At 38.8% G+C, this 22,329-nt stretch overlaps 2 protein-coding genes across 2 annotated transcripts in view; one reads left to right on the top strand and one right to left on the bottom strand.

Annotated features, from left to right (window-relative positions):
* The window catches only part of itga8 (integrin subunit alpha 8), a 57,647-nt gene extending 50,094 nt beyond the window's left edge, over positions 1-7,553 (top strand). The window contains exons 25-30 of the mRNA XM_015370652.1: positions 168-326; positions 2,974-3,090; positions 3,194-3,307; positions 3,398-3,499; positions 3,582-3,704; positions 5,472-7,553. Coding sequence (XP_015226138.1) covers positions 168-326; positions 2,974-3,090; positions 3,194-3,307; positions 3,398-3,499; positions 3,582-3,704; positions 5,472-5,561 — 705 coding nt within the window. The 3' untranslated portion in view covers positions 5,562-7,553. The remainder of the gene's footprint in view (positions 1-167; positions 327-2,973; positions 3,091-3,193; positions 3,308-3,397; positions 3,500-3,581; positions 3,705-5,471) is intronic.
* A 5,790-nt stretch (positions 7,554-13,343) lies between these two features.
* On the bottom strand, positions 13,344-21,896 carry LOC107081945 (ataxin-1-like). The gene is made up of 3 exons (XM_015370331.1): positions 21,570-21,896; positions 16,192-18,239; positions 13,344-16,002 (listed from the first exon to the last, which is right to left on the bottom strand). Exons 2-3 carry the CDS (start codon positions 17,989-17,991, stop codon positions 15,313-15,315), a joined length of 2,490 nt encoding a protein of 829 aa, XP_015225817.1. The 5' UTR covers positions 17,992-18,239; positions 21,570-21,896; the 3' UTR covers positions 13,344-15,312.
* Between the last annotated feature and the right edge of the window lie 433 nt (positions 21,897-22,329).

Genomic DNA, 22,329 nt, shown 5'->3' with positions numbered 1-22,329 from the left:
AGGCTGCATTAATGTTATCATCATGAAAACACAGGTGGTCTGTCTCATCATACCGCGGTTATGATAACCTAATTACAGCTCTGGTCACATGAGACCTGCTAATAGGACCGAAGAGGGTGAAATCCTGACAGCTCTCTGTTTTTGCTGCTCCCTTTCTCTTTCTCTAGCTCCATAACTTTGGTCCCAGTAGTATTGGGCAGGCTGAGCTTCAGATCGGCTGGCCTGCCCGTTTCCATGATGAGAACCTGCTGTACGCCATAGAGATTCAAACTGACGGCCCAATTAGCTGCCGGACAAACACCAGCCTCAACCCACACGGCCTGGAGGTACCGTATACATTTACACACACATGCATGCAGACACATGTTCCAAAACTAGTGAACTTATGGATATATTTCCTGTAATGGGAATTAATAAATAGACCTTAAGCTGCATCGCATTTGATTCCTTGATCTCCAAAAGGTAAATGTTGACCTGATGTCAAAGATGGGAGCTGTTTTATTCATCCCATAATCCTTCATTATAGACGTATCCTACTAAATATTTTAGATTAAGCCAATTTACGTGATTTTGATTAGTGGGGTAAAAATCCCAATGCAATGAATTTATTTTGTTTTAAAAGAAATTGTGATGCCACACTTCATGGATTCGCCATTGTAACCGATTGTAACTCAGAACATGTTAACAATGATTGCCAATCACTGTTGATTCCCCACATCTGCAAGATTTGTTTTTAATGTAACTGCAGAAAAATATGTCTGAATGAGGAACACATATGTTGAGCAGGACGGGAAGAGTTTTTAAACAAAATGTAAAAACTTGCCCTTACAAACATGCAGGAAAGATTGACATCTAGGGGTCACCAAGGCTGTGTCTGAAATATAGAGTGGGGACTATATAGTGGACTTGATAGTGAACTCAGATAACTTACTGTTTGGATAGATGAATTCTACTTTTCACTCCCAATTGGTCACATAGCTCCGCCTCCATCGCGCGGTGCCTGCAACATCTTTATTAGTCACAGCTCTCGGGTAGCAACAGCCTATGGCGACAGCAGGCCGCTGTGACAGTAAATCCCATAATGCTTTGCGAGGAAAGCTCTCCGCTCATAGCATTCCGGGATATATCTGCATTGTGGGAAATTTCGAGTCCACTACTTTTTTATCCACTAGACGTTCTGACACTCTTTTAAAATGTTGTAACCACTATATAGTGACCTATATAGTGATTAGGGCGGATGTTCGGACACAGCCCAAGTCTTAATACCAGTAATTAGACACTCCTACATGCCAGACAGTTATTTTGGAGCCTTACCTTGAAATGAAAAGTTTCTCCTCTAAAAGAAAGTTTTCTATACTGTTAGGGCTTTATTAGCTGACATGATGTGCTTTGGTCAGATCAAGTTAATTTAGAATTTTTCAAAAAAGGGATTTAGTTTGACATAAAACAAAAGATGGACTTGTAGAATATCACTCAACCCAGCTAATAGGTATGGTGGGGAAATTGAGGCTGTGGACCTGTTTTGCTTTCAAATGCCCAAGGAATTAAATCTGAGAATTTAAATACAAGAAAACAGTGCAGCCTCTACATGCGCATAATGCCAAAATGTCATTTACCGAATATTAAAAAAACAAGATCCACTTAGATGGGCTGCACGGTTGGGCAGTGGGTAGCACTGTTGCCCTGCAGCGGAAATGTTCTGGGTTCGATTCCTGGCCTGGGGTATTTCTGCATGTTCTCCCTGAGCATATCTGGGTTCTCTCTGGATACTCTGGCTTCCTCCCACAGCCCAAAAAAATGACTGTTAGGGTAACTGGCTTCTCTAATTTGTCCTTAGGTGTGGGTGTAGGGTTGTCTGTCTTTGTGCATCTTCATGTTGCCCTGCGACATACTGGCAACCTGTTCATGGTATACCCCTCGTCTAGACTGAGGAGATAGGCACCCTCTCCCATGATCTGTTTAATCCACAAACCTATATCAAATAGAATGGTTGGGCTGTGCGGAAGAGAGAAATACTAAAAAATTGTTCAAAGATCAAACACCTGTTTTATACCAATTATTAAAAAAAGAAAAAAAAGAAAAAGCTAAATCCCATTCACAAACTTATCTGGGGAGCCAAAAAAGTGTGGGGCAAACAACATCGTGTGTTGTGTTCCCATTGTGTTCTATTGTCCAGTGAAAGAAAAAAGGAGGAAGAAGGCTGGTGCTTACCTTAGATGTTGGAAATGTTTCCATATGCAATAAACCCATCTATAGGCTACTTTATAGAGAAAACATTGGTTTCTTTGTGTAAACTATTTAGATTAAAGAGGATTTTTTTCTTCTAACAGACATTCCTATGATAAAGCTGCAAAATCTGTAATTGAATCAATGAGCCAAATATTGCAAAAAATGTCTTCATTTATCAGTAAGAAAAGTCTGAGGTTCTGTTTCTAACCACAGGGCTTCAAGAAAGGAAGAAAACAAATGGTCTCCCACTTCCAAAAATAGATGATGTGAGAAGAAAAAAATAATCAATGTGTGCTCGGTGTGCTGGCTTTTTCAAATATTTAAATTAAAATATTAAATCAAGCTGTTCCCACTGGCCCGCCTCCAAAGCTGAGCTTCCCGAGCAGAAACAATAAAATCTATCTCTGTTATCTGAAACTTGAGGACATGTGGGTTATTTTCTCCAGCTGCCCTCCATGCTTTTCTTGCCATCAATATAACAATGTGACCTGAGAAGTTAAATCTCCTCAAATCCAACGTTTTAGATCAAATGTTACAAAGGTTTGTGCAGCTCTATATTCTGTGGGATTTTATCACATCTTTTGTATCTTTGGACATTTTATTTCGTTTTCAGCTGTTAATAAATTTATGTTATGTGCAGTTTTGGTGCTGATTAAATAAGCAATGTGTGGCGAAGCCCAAACTTCAGGAAGCCCAAACACATTATGACATTTGAACGTTGTTTAAACAATAATTCTGTTCCAGATCTCCTCTCTGCAAGACACGCCAGAACTGCTGGGTTTTCTGAGGAACACCACCGATCTTCCTCACCGCCACAAACGATCTGTCAGCACAGCTGGAAGTTACAGCAGTAAGACCTTGGTGAGCCCCCAACCCCAATTCTCTTTTTAAAACAAGCTAATAAAAACATTTATATGTGATTCACAGTTGCTTCATGTCTTTCTTCTCACTGTCCACTGATCAGAACTGCACCAACGTCTCCTGTCTGAGGATTACGTGCATGGCTGGTCGGTTGGATCGAGGCCAGAGCGCCGTTGTTAAGATAAGATCAAGACTTTGGGCACATACGTTTTTGCAGGTGATAATTAATTACTTTATACATGTTATGTTACTTTTTGTGAGTTGTAAATACTTCAACCTGCATTAATTTATGTATTTCATCTTAAAGCGGCGTAACGACCCCTACATTCTAAACTCCACGGTGTCCTTTATGGTCATATCTATGCCCTATCGTGTTCAGCCATCCACACTGCCTCAACACAAAACCTCGGTAAGGAAAGAACTACATAGTATTGCTGTCGGTTCTCAGTTGCAAAAACAAATGATCAACTTTTGCATCTCTTTTTCTGCAGATGGGAACCCATGTGTTATGGGGCACTCCTGATGTTTCGTTTGCTGTGCCACTTTGGGTCATCATCCTGGCCATATTGCTAGGCCTGTTAGTACTGGCCATGCTGACGTTAGCGATGTGGAAGGTACAAGAGTGAAAATAGTTTTTACAGTAATATGCATCAATTATTCCATCCCTGATTTCTATAAACTTGCTTTTAAAACGTTGGAACATATATCTAGTCTTTCATCCATATTCCCCATTAGACATAAGACAACAATAAAAAAAAACAATGTAGATACAAAGGGAAAAAACATTACTGAAAAAGAAGAGTCTCTGTTCAAAAGGACTATGAAGCAGACAAATTTATTTAATCCCATCCCTTTGCTACACAAAACGAATTATTATCATGTAATGCTACCAACAACATCCATTACAATGAATACCAATAGTGAAGAATATAAATTTTAGTACTATAATAGCAATGATAACACCATTCACTGGTTTATAATAAATCACTTTATAATTCACAAGGTTTCCTTAAACTGTGGATGAAACGAGGTGATGAATACCAGGAGTAATTAGGCTGGTTTTTAACATGTGATTTTACATGATAGCATACTGTGCAGTTATGATGGGTGACAATTAACTAAAGCAAACATTTAAACTCCCCCCCATAGTTCAGTGGTTAGCGAGCCGGTGCCCAGTTTTAAGCCAACTCAGCCCATTCCCATACCTTTGTTCCTCGTGAAAGAGGCTCATCCCCCACCATGGCAATTAAAACAAAGGAAAGAAATGTTAAGAAAAGAAAATACCTTTCATTGCTGGTATGTGTGCACACCATAACAGCACTGCAAGATAAAACCAAATTACAAAATGAATAAAATATTGAAAGAAAGACATAAAAATGTTGATCCTACAGGCCCTGACAGGGTGCCTGAATATTTGTTCCGAATGTTGATCAAGATATTTTGCATATGTTTCCCTAACCAGCGGATACCGGTACAAATGGATTTTTTTATGCAAGAGTACTGATCACATTACTGTATGTATTGGCATGACAATCAGGAGTTGTTTAACTTAGCTCCTGGGGGAAATCCTTCTGGATGCTGTCAGAGTAATTCTCAAAATCTCCTGCACACAGCAGCTGCATCACAATGATAAGTTACAAGAAGCACCTTCAACCAGCTGTGGGATGATTCATATTAAAGCTGTGGTGTAAGGCCTTAGGTGACATGAGAGAACAATGCAGGTACCTGAAGGCTACAATTAATGACAAGCAGCCTCTTAATCAGATCCCTCTTTGCAGCAACCAGCAAGATTTTGTAAAAGCCTTCCAAATTCTCTTTGTTTAAGTTATAAAAGCAGTTTTAGTTAGAGATGCAAAGTTGTATCTGAAAAGCTTTTTAAATGCCTAAATAATTAATTGGTTAAAATTAAACTGAGTATGTTTAGATAATAGAATGAAACACAGCTTCACAGGGAAATGAATCATAATCTCTTCGGTCTGCTTGAATGAAAAATTCGGTGAGATTATATGTCAGCAAAGATGGATTGCACTGCATGCAAATACTGTAATTCACTTGACTAGTTGGATTTCGCTGCCTTTGATACAAAGATGGTGTAGAGTTCAATTTAAAAAAAAGCTTTAGTTTACAGAAAGGGGTTGGAAAATAAGAAAAGTGTATTGATCATAGTCAGATTGACCAATCTGAGTAATGGATTCAAAATGATTTAGCTTTCAATTAACTTCCAAGCAACCAAACTACAGAGAAAAACTTTGAAAGACTTTGATCCAGAATAACCAATAATTAAGATAATGTTTTTTAAAGTTCTTTACAATATTTTCAAGATGTCAGACAATATTTTTATTACCATGTTACATATTAACTTGTGAATGTGATTCCCGCAGTGCGGTTTCTTCGACCGAGCACGGCCGCCAGCAGATGACAACATCTCCGACCAGGAGAAGCTAACATCTGATCAAACCGGGGAGGCCTAAAGAAAATGAATTACAACACTTGGTTCGAAGTTTATGATTTAGGAGGAAAGTGCACCTTCTGAATGACAAAAATCAGATCTGAGATCTGCAATAGTTGGAAGCTCCATTCCCCTGATTTGGAAGACTTCTATCTTTTTTTTTTAAGAAACTGACTGCAAGAAAAAAACAGCAGCGCCACGCATTCTGGAGCCACAACAACTGAGGTCACGGCACGCAAAGTGGAGCAGAACAACACACATATCAGGCTAAATTACCCACACATGTCCATTGTTTATACATTGCAATGAAGCACCACAACTGAAGACCAAGTGGATTATATTGAAAGGACAATACTTAAAGTTTTTCTTGTCTTTGTGCAGCACAAAGAGAACTTAGATCTCAGCACAAGTGCTTTTAATAGGTTTTACAGTGAATGAGTGTATGTGTGTGTGTAAATTCCTGCAAATCTGTGTGCAAGAAGTGTATGTGTTTATAATCCACCACAGGATTTAATTTCTCCCTGTTTCCCCTCAAACAAGGCTGAAATCCATGCTGTTCAAATTTACATTCAGTAAACACGCTACCACACGCAAAGTTTTTAAAAAGGGGCACAAAGTCAAAGTGTATATTTATAAATGTATGTGCAATATTTGGGCGTTGTGTGATGCTGAAGCTTGTTGTTACACTGGCACTACTTTTTTAGAGCTTCATGTCTTCATTGTGTGTGTATATATACTGTAAGATTGGTTGGGTGGTGCGTTAGATAACTGTTATTTCAGAAGGCAACATATTTTTAGACAAGTACCAGCCTGTTGAAACCTTTACCAAATAAATAACTTATTGTCTCGTTGCAGCTCTGGGGTTTTATCTTTGAAGGAAAAAACAACATATTTATAGCTGAAGCATTGCATTGCTTGTTTAAGGTTTGCTAACAACTTTTTGTTTTACTTTTATTTTATTTTCCAAGGATAAGACTTGATAAGTGGGGGAAAAAACACATCTGCTGTTCTGTTACACAGCAGGTTACAGGTTTTTTCATGTTTCTAATTTTTCACGCACCAATCGTCAGAAATTAAGCATCAGCATTGCTGGAATCAAGATTTAAGGCTAATCATTTTAAGATATGCTTCATGGTATATGATTTAAGGTTTATCATTTTAAGATATGCTTTATAGGATATGATTTAAGGTTTATGCATTAAATGTGATTTTTTTTTTTCATCAGTATAAAAGAATTATCAAAGCAGCAGAATTTTTAATAGGTCGCTAACCTTCACATAAAATGGGTCAGTAGTACAGTGTTTTATTAAATATGTAAAAAGGTTTACATCTTTTCAGTTTCCCATGATAAATTAAGTTTACTTTAGAGGAAGGACTGTTGCTCCCCCAAATGGTGCAACAAAAATAATGCAGCCTTGAATCCTGGCTCTGCATGAAAACAGATAAATAGACAAAAGCAAAGCAGCGCCACCCTGTGGCTTTAAGCTGTATAGATTTTAGTGCATTGAGTAACAAAGAGTTGAGGATAGAGCTTTCATTTCGTTTTTGCACTTTTTAAAATACTGATGGAAGTTTCTGTTTCAATATTTTTCTTTAGTTATTCATGTAGTAAAGAAATGTTTATTGGAAGCAAAGTTTTTACGAAATAATTCAAATTTATTTCTACATTTGCAGAACACAAACAATTAGATGTAACACCTCATTTAACCCCTTTTTTAATTAACAACATTTGCTACGAAGCAGCAGCTGGAAACAAAACAAACCTCTTCCCTTGTTGAAGGAGAACATCTAATCAATCTTTCCTGGCTCTGTTGGGGTTTTTTATACATGGACATTTATCCACCTATTATATCCAATGCAATTTTCATTGTAACTACTGTATCTCTGTGTGTGATAAAAAGGATAGAAATAAAAGCTCTCTTTGTGTAACAAATAAAACACAAAGTGAAAAAAGCATTCAAATGCTGTCTATTTGCTGCATTACCCATAAAGGAGATTTAAGGTCATAGTCTGTTAATAAAAACATGAAAGGCTTTTATAAAGTACATTTCCAATGCATTGTCAGAGCATGAGTTGCTTCTTTCATTCTTTGCAAATGGCATCATTGTTTATTTGTTTAAAAAAATGCTCTAAATCATAAATTCTTATCTGAAAACCGTAATTTATATAAGGCATTGGACAGAATGAATAAGGTTTTAAAATATCATCTGTTGTGCATTAGTGTTCATACTCTGGAGTGAAAAAAGGAAGATATGTACAACTGGATGGTAATATTTGTCCAATTCATAATACTGGCTAAACATATTTTACAATTAGCAGTATAAAATAACAATGTAGGAGACAATGTTATAGTTATCCTGTAGCTTCCCAAAACCATATCCCTTTCACCTTCTAGTGCTTTTATACTCATCGAACTTTGTGAAAAGTAATTTTTTAAGTAATGCCACAGATCTCTGCTTTAGCTGAGTCATCCTCTGCATGAATATGCTCTGCTCTGTATCATTACGTTGTAGATAGGGATATGGGTTAAGGTTGTTGGGCTCAGATATTCTTTGAGGATTTTCTTGTATTTATCTGCAGTACTCTTCCCATGCACTTTGATTTCAGACCTTTAACACGGAGTTGGCAACTTGATAGCATCACCATCAAGTTTTGCAGTGGGGAAGGTGAGCTCAGAGTGATATGCTGTGTTTTTTCCTTTAAACATAGTATTAAGCATGTGTCAAAGGCTTTCTTCTTACCGGGCTTTTTTAAAGGTCTTAGTAGGAAAAGTCACCACTGATTCTTGCACCTAAGCAATGAAAACATGCAGCAAAAAAGAAAAATGTGTGCAACACTTATCATATTATTAAAATTATGTAAAAAAAAAAAATGTATTTATCAAAAAATGTACTTACTCTTTAAAATTAATTTGCATTAAAATGGCATTAATGTTGATCTAATGGCACAAAAAAATGCAAATATCTAGTGGTAGAAATTCCTTGAGGCTCCTTTAAAATTTTAAAATGAATTATCATTGAGAAAACTTCAGGCTGCATTTTTCTTCATACTCTTTATTTCATTGAATATATGTGGGGGGAAAAAGTCAAATTAAACATTTTAAGGAGGAATTTAACAGCAAATCTCAACACCATCAAAATAAAGAAACATTATTGGTTCTTACTACATACTGTACTGATAGGACACACCGCATCTTACAAAGAGATTCATCCAAACACACTTCAATTACAAAAACATTTTTAAAGTCTTTGACTCCCGTTGCTTCCTGGGTTGTTTGAGCTGGTGCAAAAGAAAACATCTTAGGTAAAAACACCTTGTGTTTTATTTAACTGAACAATGACTATTCAAATGATTTCAAAGGGTCTGTACAAGGGGATCAGAGTCTAGCAGGAATAAAAACAGACCGACATTATAACGGAAGACGTTTGGCTATTTACATTTTTTAACATGTCAAACAGGCGAACTGATGTTTCTCTTAGGTTTTCTGTTGCTTGTTTCACTGACAACTTTTGTTTTAACACATCCATATAGCAAAGTGCAGTTTCAAAAAATCCCCACCATGTGGCACTTTTATTCCGTCCTTCACTTTGTACTGAAACACTGTAAAATTACTAATTTACTGGAGCCAACTTTGATGTGCTTGTGAATAAAGATGGTTCCTAATTTATAATAAACCTGCTCTATGCTGGTGTTTGTTTTCAAGCCGTTTCACATTAATATGCACCACCTTAAATGATTTTTATCTGTTCCTTTTTTTATATCCTTTTCCAATCTGAAGACTTTACAGCTGCTCACTTTCACTGGTCAGTTTTAAATCCCAGTAGATGTGAAGTTGTCAGCATCAGCTGGGGTCCTTTCATATTAGCCTGGAGAAAAAGTTGTTTTACTGACCAGAAACTTAATTAGAAAACTTTAAGCCAGCAAGCAATCTCTCAGCAAGTAAAAGCTCTGTAGCCTTCTTACTTTTTACACAGGGCTGTTTATATTTAACATTTCATAACAATTAACAGCGTATTAACTCGTGGACCTTGCGCTAAAACCTGCCCCTAGTGCAATGTATCAGAAGCCTATAATAGAGGCATCAATTACTCCACAAATGTGGTCATGCACTGACAGGAAAACAAATGTTGAGTCAGTTTTATTCTTTGGATAAAAAAAATCCCATTCAAATTAATAAAAATTAAAAAAAAATGCTTTCAAAGAACTCAGTAGTGAAGCAGTAATTGGGACCACTAGCTATACATATATGCAGATATCCTAGTTTTATATATCACGGAATTCTCAGTTTTTAGGTTGATAACTGCATCCTGACCCTTTAGATGGTAAATATATCATGATAAAATATCCAAATGAGGAGGGAGCTGTACTGTATGTCTCTAATGTGAAACCAGTTAAAATATGAAGTGTACACCTAAGGTCAAACTTTTTTTTATACCTCTGGTAGATTTAGATATATTTTCCAAAAAGGCTTAATATGACATAAGGAATCATTATCAAGTAGAGTTACTAAGGTAGGTTGTCCTGATAGCGTGTCTGCAATAAGTGACCTAATAATTAGAGCAATGGCAAGGAGGCGTTCCCAACCTCGAAGACTTGGAGCTCATTACCAAAGTTAAATTTTCTTAATACCAATGGAAATATATAAATTATCCAGCTGACAAGAATATAAAAAGGGTTTGAATACTGTGAGACCAATAAAGATTTCTACACTGATTACTGACAATCGCCCAATATATTTCAACATGCCATATTTGCCTTTAAAATGAAGCATTCTTTACTTTTTTCAAAATTTGCAGGCCTACTCCTTGCACATCATTTTACAATCTTTTTAAAAGATTCCATTCTCTAATAGAATGTAGAATTGAATAAACATTTTTAGATCTAAATCTATTAGGGATAACATTTTTTTGTTGTTGTTTTTTTTTTTTTTACCATATATATACTCTGATGCGTACAAAATGTATCACAGACAGTAACATAGTTAGGAAAGGAAAGTTTTGTTTACCTTTTCTCTCAAACTGCAATGTGATTTGTTCTTGACGGCTCATGTTTATATAATCTTCAAACTTTATTTATCAATCTATTTGGAACATATCACAATAAAAATTAAACCACAATGAAAAGAAGAATGTCCAAAAACTAAATTACTTCATTTTTCAAAACAAAAAGAAAAAAAAAATACAAACATCTGTAATCAATTTCTAAAGATTTGTATTACAGTTTATTTCAGCTGACAGAATAAAGCATGGATTTGTTTGCTGGCAGAAAACTTCCAGTAACAGCAGACGATGTAAAAAGGTCAACATAGCATCTTGATCCAAAACTCAAGGCCAATGCCTGAGGTTTGATTTGAAATGCAGATGGTAAAAAAGTGTAAAGAAAACTGTCTAATCATAATAAAGGCTGGATTTCCTTTATAAAACATAAGGTCAGTCATGGAGAGTTTACTGGCTATGTTCAAACCTTATTATTAGTGCAAGTAAGAAATGTCTTGGCTTTTTTATAATAAATACAAAACAAACTTGATTTACCATAGATAAAAAGTTTTCTGTCAGTATTTACTTTCAGCTCTAATGATGTTAAATTATGAAACGTTCTTTGCTGCAAACATTTATGCAGGGACTTAAGTTTTATAGCTTCTGTTTGTAAAATCCATGACTCAGATTTTCTAAAATAGCAACATGTTTAGTTTTTACATGACTTTGAAGGAATTTAATAAAAATTGCAAATAAATTAACCAAATGACATTGAATGTGACATACCGATAAAGCAGCAGTCAATTTTTTTACCTTACAGGTTTTCTGCTACGGACAAAAGAATTAGTTGAATGTATTTTAAACTGATTATAATTGATTTAACTCATCTTTATTAATGCATGAATCATTTGTAACAAACATAATTTATATCATGGTATTTCTTTTAATAAAATGTATTTTTCATCATGCGTGGTTTAGCTGGTTAAATTAATTTCATTTGCAGTCAGTGAGCCAATTTCAATATTTTGTCTCACAGAAAATATATTGGCTTGTGCTTTTCATTTCCTTGTATTGTTTTTCCTGCAGTTGTTTGTTGCAAATTAAACTATATATTCTTCAGATTCTAAAATCATAGATCCAGAAAAAAAACGTGAGGAAATTTTAAAAAGGGAGCCATCAGCATTTCAATTCCAGAGTCACAGGTTTATGGAAAACACAAAACAACAACTTATTTTTGATGCTACATCTCACTTATTTCACATCAGCCCATAAATGTGTCCCTAGAATTTTCATTTAGAAATAAACACCAGGTCTAACGTATTGGTCCTTATCATAACGGGTCCGCTCTGTATCTAAAAAACAATTACGTTTTGAAAACTACATAGGTGAGCCATGTGAGGAAGATAAAATAGCTATTAAGACAAACAGTAGTTCCTTTTTGTAACAGTGAAGGATATAACACCACATAGTTACAGGAGAACAGTCAGAGGGCAGTGTTGTTTTTTTTAATATATATATATATAGCCTGAGCAGTCACACACAAACAGAACAGTCTGATTTCTGGGTATACAATAAACCCCTCCCATAGGAGTTAAATGGCTATTAGGATAAAACTGCAATCCATTTTTCACACCAACTAAACTCTGAGGAGGCCCACCGTAGTGTTGTTCCCACATTCATGAACATTTGATCAATACCAGAGTTGAAACAAACAAGAGCAGAAGTTGTAGGTATCAGTGAGTCAATGGAATGATTGAAGAAGGAGGCGTTGTGGCACATACAGTACATTAAAAGGTTAGATTACACTCTGTACACTCTCTAAGATACAATTTCACTGTACATGACTAGTTTGCTCTATAGCATCTCTGCCTTTCGCTTAATAGTAGCTCTATAAATCCTCAGAAAAATAAAGTTTGTTTCATGTCTGTTTACATTCTATATTGGTTTCTCTCTGTGATAAACCTGCAAAACATGTAAAGTGATAAGAAACAGTCTCATATCATTATATCTAAAAACTGTGAGAGAGGTTCACCATTGCCATCAAGCTCCAACTGCATGTTCCATCAAAGTGCTGCTTTTCAACACACATAAACATCGATCCACACACATACACGTGACTGATGACATGGAAATACTATCTCAGGCCTTCACTTACACACACACACATACATACCTCAAATACAATCTGTTAACTACGTTCCCTTCCTGAGTATGAACTGTAGTATGAATCTTTTTTTTTTCTTCTAAAATGGAAACAAGGAAAGTTTGGTGTTTAGATCACAACGCCATTGCTCTAGCATATATCAGGTGTCGACCTGAGAAAGGCAAATTGATGTTAAAATCTCAATGTAAAACCCACTGTACTGCTGTAAACTTCATGCATGCTAAATATCAAAGCCTTGGTGTTTGTTATAGAGGTACCAATGAGATTAGTCGCCCAAAATGCTGAAATCTTTGTCATTTTTTAGGTAGCACACACTGCTTTTCTTCAATGTCATTTTTGGTTAGAACAAACTGTAGCAGCAGCATCTTTTTATGCAGTTAAAATCACCAAATGAAGTACATTTTAACCTTTTCAGAGCTTAATAGAGATAGCAACTGAACCCATTAAAGCAATGTCCTCAATTCACTTAATACAATATTTATCTTTCTATGAAGTTTCCACATGATATGGAAATTAGGAAATAAGCAGTCCAATTAATATTTACCTTGACCACTATTTGGAGTTTCAAGCTGAATTTCATTAGCAGATAAATGGATATAAATATTAACATCATTTCTCATTATATCATTACAAGATTTGCGTTATTAGCCAAACGTTTTTTTTGTGCAATTTTTTGCACTGCTCATATTATTTGCTAACTTGATCTAATATAACTTATACTAACCTCTGCTATTAAAAAGTTTGCCACTGTGACTAAATGAATAACACATTAAATGCTGTCAAATTGTTTTAGACTTGTGGTCCATCCGGTTGCAAACCCAACTAGCAAAATATCAGCTTGTTTAAAGGCTTATTTTTTGTTGCCCGATTTCTGACCCACTGATTGCCTTATTTTTGCAGCAACGACTTTTGCCAGTTTTACACCTACCTTTACTAAAATTCTGCAGCGCTTTGCAATATTAATGCTTTATTTTATTTTGTAGGCAGCAGTCAGATTTTTTTCTAGCTTCTTTTCAAAAAACAAAACAAAAACAAAGTTATAAAAACTAGCTAATCACAGAAATATCTAAAATTGGAACATGGTTATGCTTAGTACACCTTTATTACCAGATTTGAGTTCTGACTTCTGAGGCATATGGGCTGCAGTATAATCCTGGTTTATGTAAACAGGAGGCAAAGACACAAGCAAGACCTTTTTTCAAATACAATTTTTTTTCAGAACAGGTATCTATAGAATATGCTATATTTGCAGGTGTTTTATTTATAAGGTGTAAAATTTCTATTTATTTAAAGTGCTAAATCCCTGCTCAACTATAACAAAGATTGGTGGTCAGTATTGATTAAATTTTCCACAGTTTTAAAGCCAAAGATGGCTTGATGTTATTATTTCAAGTGTTTAAGTAGGGATATGACTGTTCCATTATTTCTTCAAGGTCAAAATGGTTGTTCTTAGGTTATTTTATAACATCAGCCATTTTTTTATGATACAAATTGCCCTAGACTATTATAATAAAAGTGAGCTGAATTATATGAATGCTGAGCTAAGGCTCTCCAGTGCAACATAAAGTTGTTCTATAATGGTTAAGAGTCATGGGACATTACTTTCAAACAGTTCATCTATCCATGATAATAAACATAATGCCATAGGAGCGGTGTGAAGAAACCAGACCCCACAATATATTGTACTTCAGGGCTGCTTTAGTCTACTTTTTTATAGTTTTAATTTATTTAGTTGTATCAAAACATAAACACACTGGTAGAGATGCATTGGACTGCAGAATAGCCCATTGTAAGCAGTTGTATGTGCTCAGGAAACATTTAGTCAAGTTAGTAAGCCATATTTCATATCCCTGTAAAATGTTCATATAGCTGTAACTGAACTCATTTATTGGTATTTAGTGGAAATACTGTAGTGATGTATCTACACATAACTGTTAAAACCAGCCTGTTGCGATAGTATTGCATCACACTCAGAGCGATATTCTCATTTTACAAATCGGGTTGTAACAAACAGCACATGCATGACTTGGTGAGTCACTATTTAGGGGATTACATTCAAGCCTTCTTAGTCATGAATTTCACAACTTGAACAATTTTGCAGCTAACAGTATCATCTCACATCCTGTGCTCCATTTGACAGCAAGAACAAAACAAGCATACATGTGAACAGGCAAACACACAATCATATAGAGGAATAAGGCCACCCGCTATCATGATGGTGTGAAAATTATAGATGAAAATACAAATCTCGATTCAGACTGAGACAAAAACCATTGTCATTAAAACACCAAACATCTCTTACTCGACCTTCCACTTATGCCTCAACACACCCCTTTAAACACAACGTCCTGTGCTTTATTATTTTGTAAGAAAACTCATTTCGGTCCCGCATTATTCCGTCCTACAACAGACGTTCCCCGTTCATGATCAACATTTCATTTGCATTCATTGTTGCTTTCAGCAGAAATTGCACTCATCTTGCGTCTTACCACATCAAGGTGCTCTACTTTACTTCTTCCTTGTTTGAAAGAAAACATGTAAATCCTGTAAAAAACTCTATATTACAGTAGTCAGGATTGAGTGAAAAAAGAGAGGCTGGACACAAAGCAAATAACGGGTACTTCAAAGTTCTCCTAACAGTCAACTCTTTTCTTCAAACATCTTTCACTCCCAGCACTCGAGTGGCCCTCTATGCTGATTTTCACCTCATGTGGTAAAAAAGAGGGCTTAGGCAGAGTCACAGGAGGTTCCTCTTCAGCTTTCTCAGTCTGGTCTCGCTCCGGAGCCGACCAGCGTCTCTTGCGAACAAAAGGTCTCTCTGGATCATTGCACTGTGGTTTAGAGAGTGCGGATATGTCTGTTTTTATTGAATCTTGTCTTATTTCTCTCCTCCCAGAACCTGCCACCACTGATGCACCTTTGTACATCCCCTCCACCCTTTCTGGAGATGGTACCAGCCGAATAGTTTCTCCATCTCCAGATCCAGAAATGTTCAGTCTCTCCACCCTGTTGGCAGTGGAAGCCTTCATGAGGAGAGTACCATTACTGCCCGGAGGGTTGGGATTTATAGTGTCTGTCATATTGGGATCAATGCAGTGGGGTGGGTCAGAGAGTGAACCCATCTTCAGCTTGGTTCCCAAAGCCTGACAGTCTGTCAGGGAGCCATTCCTTAAACTGCGTAGGGTCAATGACACACAGACGTCACCGACGCAAAGCTTGGCACATGACAACTCAAACAGTTGTGTGGTTCTGTCAGGACAGCAAGATGACCAGCCCTGGCCGAAAACAAAGAACGGATACTCCACCAGCACCTCGACACACACCTAGACAGGAGTATAAACACAAGGAAGGGAAACAGTTAACCTTTTTCTAAGAGCACACAGCAAAACACACATTGTGAAAATCTGTTTTTAATCTTGTCTGACATGCTTAAATCTTTCTGATATGAAATTACACACATTTCTGTATAATGTTTATAGATATCCCAAATAGATAACTTGTTAATGACTTACCTGGGCTTTGAGCTCCCCTACTGAAAACTGAATGAGCACTGCATTGGGACTTTGACCACTGTCTATGCGCTCCACAGTGCTGGAGTCTATCTTTAGTTCACTGCTGATCTCAGCGCTCTGAATAAAGTCTTCTGTCTTGAGGTCCTCTACACGCTTTAATTCCCCATCAGCTAGCTGGATGATAGATCCTCGCATAAAGAATGGTGGAAGAGCCACGGGAGAAGATGGGGAAGAGATGGAGGGGGAGGCTTGGATGGAAGCCGGGGAAGGAGTGGGAACAGAAGTGGGAGTTTGGGAAGGAGCTGCAACCACTGTGGCGACTGGGTTTGTGGGCAGTGATGGTAAGGCTGTGGCCTGTGGTTTGACAGTAGGGGGTTGATTTACGTCTGGGCCAAGAGCTTCACATTTGGACAAAGCTGTTGCCAAGTAGGCATGTGGCATGGCGGTGGATATTTGAGGGGTAGTAGTGGCAGTAAGAGCACTGACAGTGCGATTGACCTCTATTTCTGTGCCATTGTTGGCACTGCTGACTGGTATGAGGAGGGACTGGCCACTTGGGATGACCAGGTGCTGAGGCAGTGCTGCATGGTAGCTAACAGTGTGCTGGTTTGCACTGGTAATGTAGCCAATGATAGGAGGCTGGGTGGACGAGTAGAGACTGGCTGGCAGTTCCTCGGCAGGCAGACTGGTCTGAATGACAGCATGAGGAGCAACAGACTTGACCACCTCTGAGGAAGAAAGTGAAGTGAAAGAAGAGGCCCTGGATACAGGCTTCCCAAAACAGATGCTTCCTTTCTCTGTTTGGACCAAGGAAATTTTATTTGAGCCAGCTTCATGTTCCACTCCATGGTTTGGCTGGGCAACAAGCACCAAGGAGGTCTGCAAACCTGTAGGGTTTTGGCCATAGTCAGCAGGTAGGAGGATATGCCTGGCCTCATAGCTCTGTATGGGCTGATGGTTGGCTCCTGAAACTTTGGCTTGTTTGACTACTTCCACTTCTCCATTCAGTACACCCTTAACATGGCCTTCTGGTTTCTTTGAAGCTGAACCATCTGCATACTGAACCAGAAGCTGCGATGGGGCAAGTGTAAGAGTTGGTGGGAGGACAGCTGCATGAGGGTGTAGCTGAAGGTGACCTGTAGATGATGCTACAGCATTTCCGCTTACAGTCAATGGTGCTCTGCTGTCCAGATGGATGTACTGATTAGTTACTTGGGGGGAACCTGGAAGTGTAACTGGAGCCAATTCTGTAGGAGAGAGTCCAATTTGAAACTGCTGTTCTCCTTTGGTGTTGGGAGATATTAGGGCAGTGGTGTAGCCATCTATCTGGGTGCGCTGTCCTACTAATGCAGAGCTGTTAGGGGCAGAACTAGCATTAGCTGGAATGATATGGGAGGAAATATAGCCAGCATAGGGCCCAGAGCTGATGAATTGCACGTTTGGTCCCAGCTGAGCAAACTGGATTGTCCCAGGCTGTTGGGGAAGGGTAGCTGGATAAACTGCTGGCAGAGAGGCCAGGGGCACAGCCGAAATGGGAGTTGCTGGGGAGGGGATAGACGTGGTAGGAGAAGAAGAAGAAGTTGAGGGAACAGGACATCTTGGACTTTCTGTTTCTCTGGACTTGCAGCGTTCACTGGCCACACTTGCAAGCCATGCTAAGTTTTCTGTGTGGGTACTATCAGTCGGCACCACAGCAGGAGGAGTAGCAGCGGCTACTACTACTGGCCTCTGCTCCATTGCCAGGATCTCACGTTTCTTGGGAGGCAGACATCCATTACTCCGCTCTTGATTGGCTTTCATTGTGCCCAACAAGTCTTAATGTTCCTATGTACTAAGGTCTTTCCCTATGAGAATATTTTCTCAGTGGTATTTTTCTGGGGCTTCCAAGAGTTCTCTGTGGCTCTGACTCTTTATGTTGTTACAAATGGACAACTTCAGCTGCCACACCAAAGAAGATGAAGTCCCTCCAGTTCTGAAAATGTGTTCCGCAAACTTCATGAGGAATCATCTTTGATCAATCTGCCTCTTCCACGGTCTCGAAAAAAAATCTGAAAACAGAGTAAACTTAATTATTACATTATGTATTTCTAGAACTACTTCTTACATTATTATCTATTAATAATATCCTAAATGTTAAAATGCACAGCATGCCTGTTATAGAAACAAAGTTGTTTGTAAAAATATCTTAAAATTCATCAAGTCTGAAAATCGATCACAAAAAAAAAGGCTTCTACCCTGGGGGTTAGTTCATTTCTCTATACCGCTAGGTAACACCAAGCATCGAGACATTTGACAGTATTTTTTTCATGCACAAGAATACAAGTTTTGAATGTACCCCCTAGGAGGGGTTCAACATTAGTGGACTCTGAAGATAAAAACAGCCAAAAATCAAACAAGAACAACTAATAGGTATTCTTTTTCCTGTCATTCATTGTGAAATTACAGTAAACAATGAATGAGCACCTCTATATTTCAATCAATGACAGGAATAGAGAAGACTGGTATACATGTAAAGCAAAATAATCCCATAGCACACCTGGTTTAAACATAGCTCAAAATTCTTGTATATTGATTTTAAAAAACAACATAATATCATAACTAGGGCTGCAAATAACGGTTATTTTGCAATTTGATTAATTTTTTTCGATTAATCGATTAATAATCGGATAGCCAAAGGTTCCTTAAAGAAGACTTTTTCCAAAATTAAACAAGGTGAAACTAACACTTTTCCAATTGAGGAGTTTTGGATAGAGCATGTTGACAGACGAAAATATTTTTTCTATTAAATGCAAAATATTTATGTATATTTTTTTACAATTTTGATATGATTACTGCTCTAACTGTGTTGCTCTGTCAGTTAAAGGCATGTTTTATTGTCTCTATACTCCACTTTATGGTAAATCGATTACTGAATTAGTTAGACGATTATTTCAGTAATCGATTAATCATGCTTAATCGTATTAAATGTTTCAGCCCTAATCGTAACGGTAGTAGATAAACTCTCTTGATGTCTTGTCTAGTATAGATCTAGATTAGTAGTTCCCAGAGGCTTAAGCTTTCAGCTACTAAAAGAGGGACTAAGACCAAAGCACATCTTAAAACAATCCTGCTCTGGAAAACATCACAGTGGTGTATTGCAACTGCAATCTGAAAAACATTTTAACAGTTGTTATATTTGCATTAGGCAGTTTTTTAGTAGTTGCTGTTCTGTCATATAGACTTATCCGTGCATCAGTGCTCTGAACTCATAGTTGTTCATTAGCCAGAGGCTTCACTTAAAATAGACTATACATATATGGCATGCAAATAAGTGTTCATTTTTTTCCTGTGCATTGCATTTAGAGCAGCTCCAGTTTACCTTTTGACTAAGCTGGTGTGCTCTTTTTTATGTCAGTGGTTCACTACAGAAGGCAACCACAGACATGTTACATAAAAACAGAGGGTGGGGAGGAGGAAAAAAGAAAAGGGTAGGTGATTTTGATCATCTTTTATATGAAAGCATCCAGCTCTAATGATGGTTTTGACAAGGTCACTGCATAGACATGCAGCGAGAACCTCTGTTCAGTTTACAGCAGGAAAGATTGTGCAAATGCAACAAAGGAGGGAAGCAGAAGAGATTGAGAGAACAGCAACAGAAGGAAGAGAGGGAAGGGAAAAGAAAGAAAGGGTGTGCAAGACCCAGAACTCTGCGGAACGGGGGAAAAAAAGAGTGAAAGAAAGGTGACAAGGAACGGGGAGGACATGGAGAAGACAAGAGTTCCTGCTTTTCCCTGACCCACATTGAGCAGCGCCTGCAGCATCAGAGCGCCATTGCCCCCCCATCCTCGCCGAGAGATCCCCTGATCAGCAACGCAGCCGCCAATACAGTCTGAGCTTACGCTGCTCTGCTCTTTGGCAACAACCCCACCTCAGCAACACCGTGTCAACACTGTAATGACATCACATCTGAGGCACTGGCATCTCCTGTCTTCAAAGCAGTATTGGCAGACAAAGCCAACTAACACACCAACAGTTTGAACAGCCCGAACGGCACACACAAAGCTCAGCAGCCAAAAAGCCTCTCCAGATTTTCCTGTGTCAGCCTATAATTAGAGCAGTGGCACCAGCACACGTAAAGCTTCCATGTTACTATGGAGAACAAAGGCGAGCCTTCAAGACTGTGAGCCACGCAGCATGGGAACCTTGACTCAGGACTGACACCTCTGAGACATGCACACAGAGGGATGACAACACAGTGTATTGAAGTGGAGAGGACAGGACGTGCTCTGTTCAGCTCATCAATCAGATAGAGAGGGATGGATCACCCCCCACGGCACCCCACCCCAGTGTGTGTTCCATTTTTTCCACATCAGAAAGCTACAGAAACCTCAGAGACTGGTTTGTGCAGCTAAACCCTCTGCCCAGGTGAGAGGCTTCCTAGCAGGGTTGTATCTCCTCGCTCATGCTGCAGTTGCCAGCTCCTCCGATACCACCCACCCCCACCTCTTTCTTCTGTGCCACAGCCATGAGTGTTTACACCTTAAATTGATCAGTTGCTTTATTGCAATAACATTTCCCTGCAGGATGCATCAGGCAGTGGTGCAAAGAGAAAGGAAACCAATTCTTTTTTTTTCTTGAAAGTGTGCTGAGATGTCACAAATGTGGAAAACGAACCCTAATGTCCCTGATGGGGGCATACCACCTATGCAATATTTGCCACCAGTCATAGAAACACAGTGATTACCCTGTCCAGAGAAAGGCTATATATAGAAAACAAAAACATCATTATCAATCTGAGCTCCGGCATGAAACAGAGAGGGGAGGTACTGTGCAGCACAATATGTACAGGCATTTAACAGTGAATTGCTGCATATACACAAGACGTCACCTTAACCTGAGTACAAACAAATCTGCTCTCAGTGCCACAGAGTAGATCTATGCTCTGTAAGGCTTTCCTTTCCTATTTTTTCAAAGAGACATCTCCATGTCTGTCTGTGCAACAGCACTGCCTGTACCTTTAAGAGGCGGACCGTCCGTGTGGCAGCAGACAGTAAGAACAGGCAGAGGGGTTCAGGCTGTTTTGTCTTCACAATGACTCCAGAGTTCTGCATCAGTCCTTGGCACACTCCTAATCACATCGCCCAACCAGCAAGAGATGTGTACACAGATGCGCACACATACAGGCAGGCAGCAAACAGGGTCAGATCCTGCAGCAGGGACTTTGGACTGATCAGAGGACAGATGCTGGGACTCCGGTCTCTAGGGGCTTAAGAGTGAGGGCGCATGAGTGGAGTAGCAGGGCAGAATTACTACTATGCCACAAATCAGGAAGAAAAGACCCCCCCCCCTTCTCTTCCTCCTCCCCCCCTCCCTGAGTAATAGTACTAAGAATAGCTCACCAGTCTGTCCACAGCCACTGCCTGCAGATCATGTCCAAGGATTCTTCCAGTCAGTGTCAGTCTGCGTCTACGTCTCCTAGGATTCTTCTTCCTGATTCTGTCCTTTGTGCAGCTCTCTGGTGGAGATCTCTAAATTTTGGCTTATGGGCTGTTGCGCCTCTTGCAACAAGGGCTGTTGGTAAAAGGAAGTTCGTCAGTGCTGCAGACCCCACCAAGACCAGCGTGAAAGGCTGCTCCAGCAAGTGTTATGCAAGGCCACCACTCCGCCAGCTCCGTCTCTCCTTCTCTCTGCCTGGTTGCTTTTCTGTCTCCTGCTCTCTGTAAGTGAGTGAGTGTTTCTGCCTCCCTTCCTTTCCCTCTCCAACCCCCCCTCCCTTACTCCCTCCCTCCTCCTGTTTCTCTCTCTCAGTACTCTACTGACACAGCTCCTCCCCCAGCCAGCCTCATCAGCCGCATCAGGTATTCATTCAAAAAAACACACTCCACTTGGCTCTGCGCCCAGGCTACGCTCACACTGAGAGGGTAGGGGCGGAGGGAGCCACAGACAGAGGGAGAGGAGGGAGAGAGTAAGAGCTAGAGACTGAGAAGCTTTGCTCAGACAGATGAATGTGAGCTACTGTGGGAGATTCACATTGACATGTGCAGGCCCAGACAGTACAGTATGTGTGCATATGCAAACCAACACAGGATTAAAATGCTCTGAGTGCAATGCTTTTTCATGTGTCTTTTAGTACATATTTATTCCCCATCGAGACAAATC

This window comes from Cyprinodon variegatus, unplaced genomic scaffold (assembly GCF_000732505.1).
Source record: "Cyprinodon variegatus isolate N-32 unplaced genomic scaffold, C_variegatus-1.0 Scaffold2, whole genome shotgun sequence".
NCBI lineage: Eukaryota > Metazoa > Chordata > Actinopteri > Cyprinodontiformes > Cyprinodontidae > Cyprinodon > Cyprinodon variegatus.
This window is presented reverse-complemented; position numbering and strand designations above follow the sequence as displayed.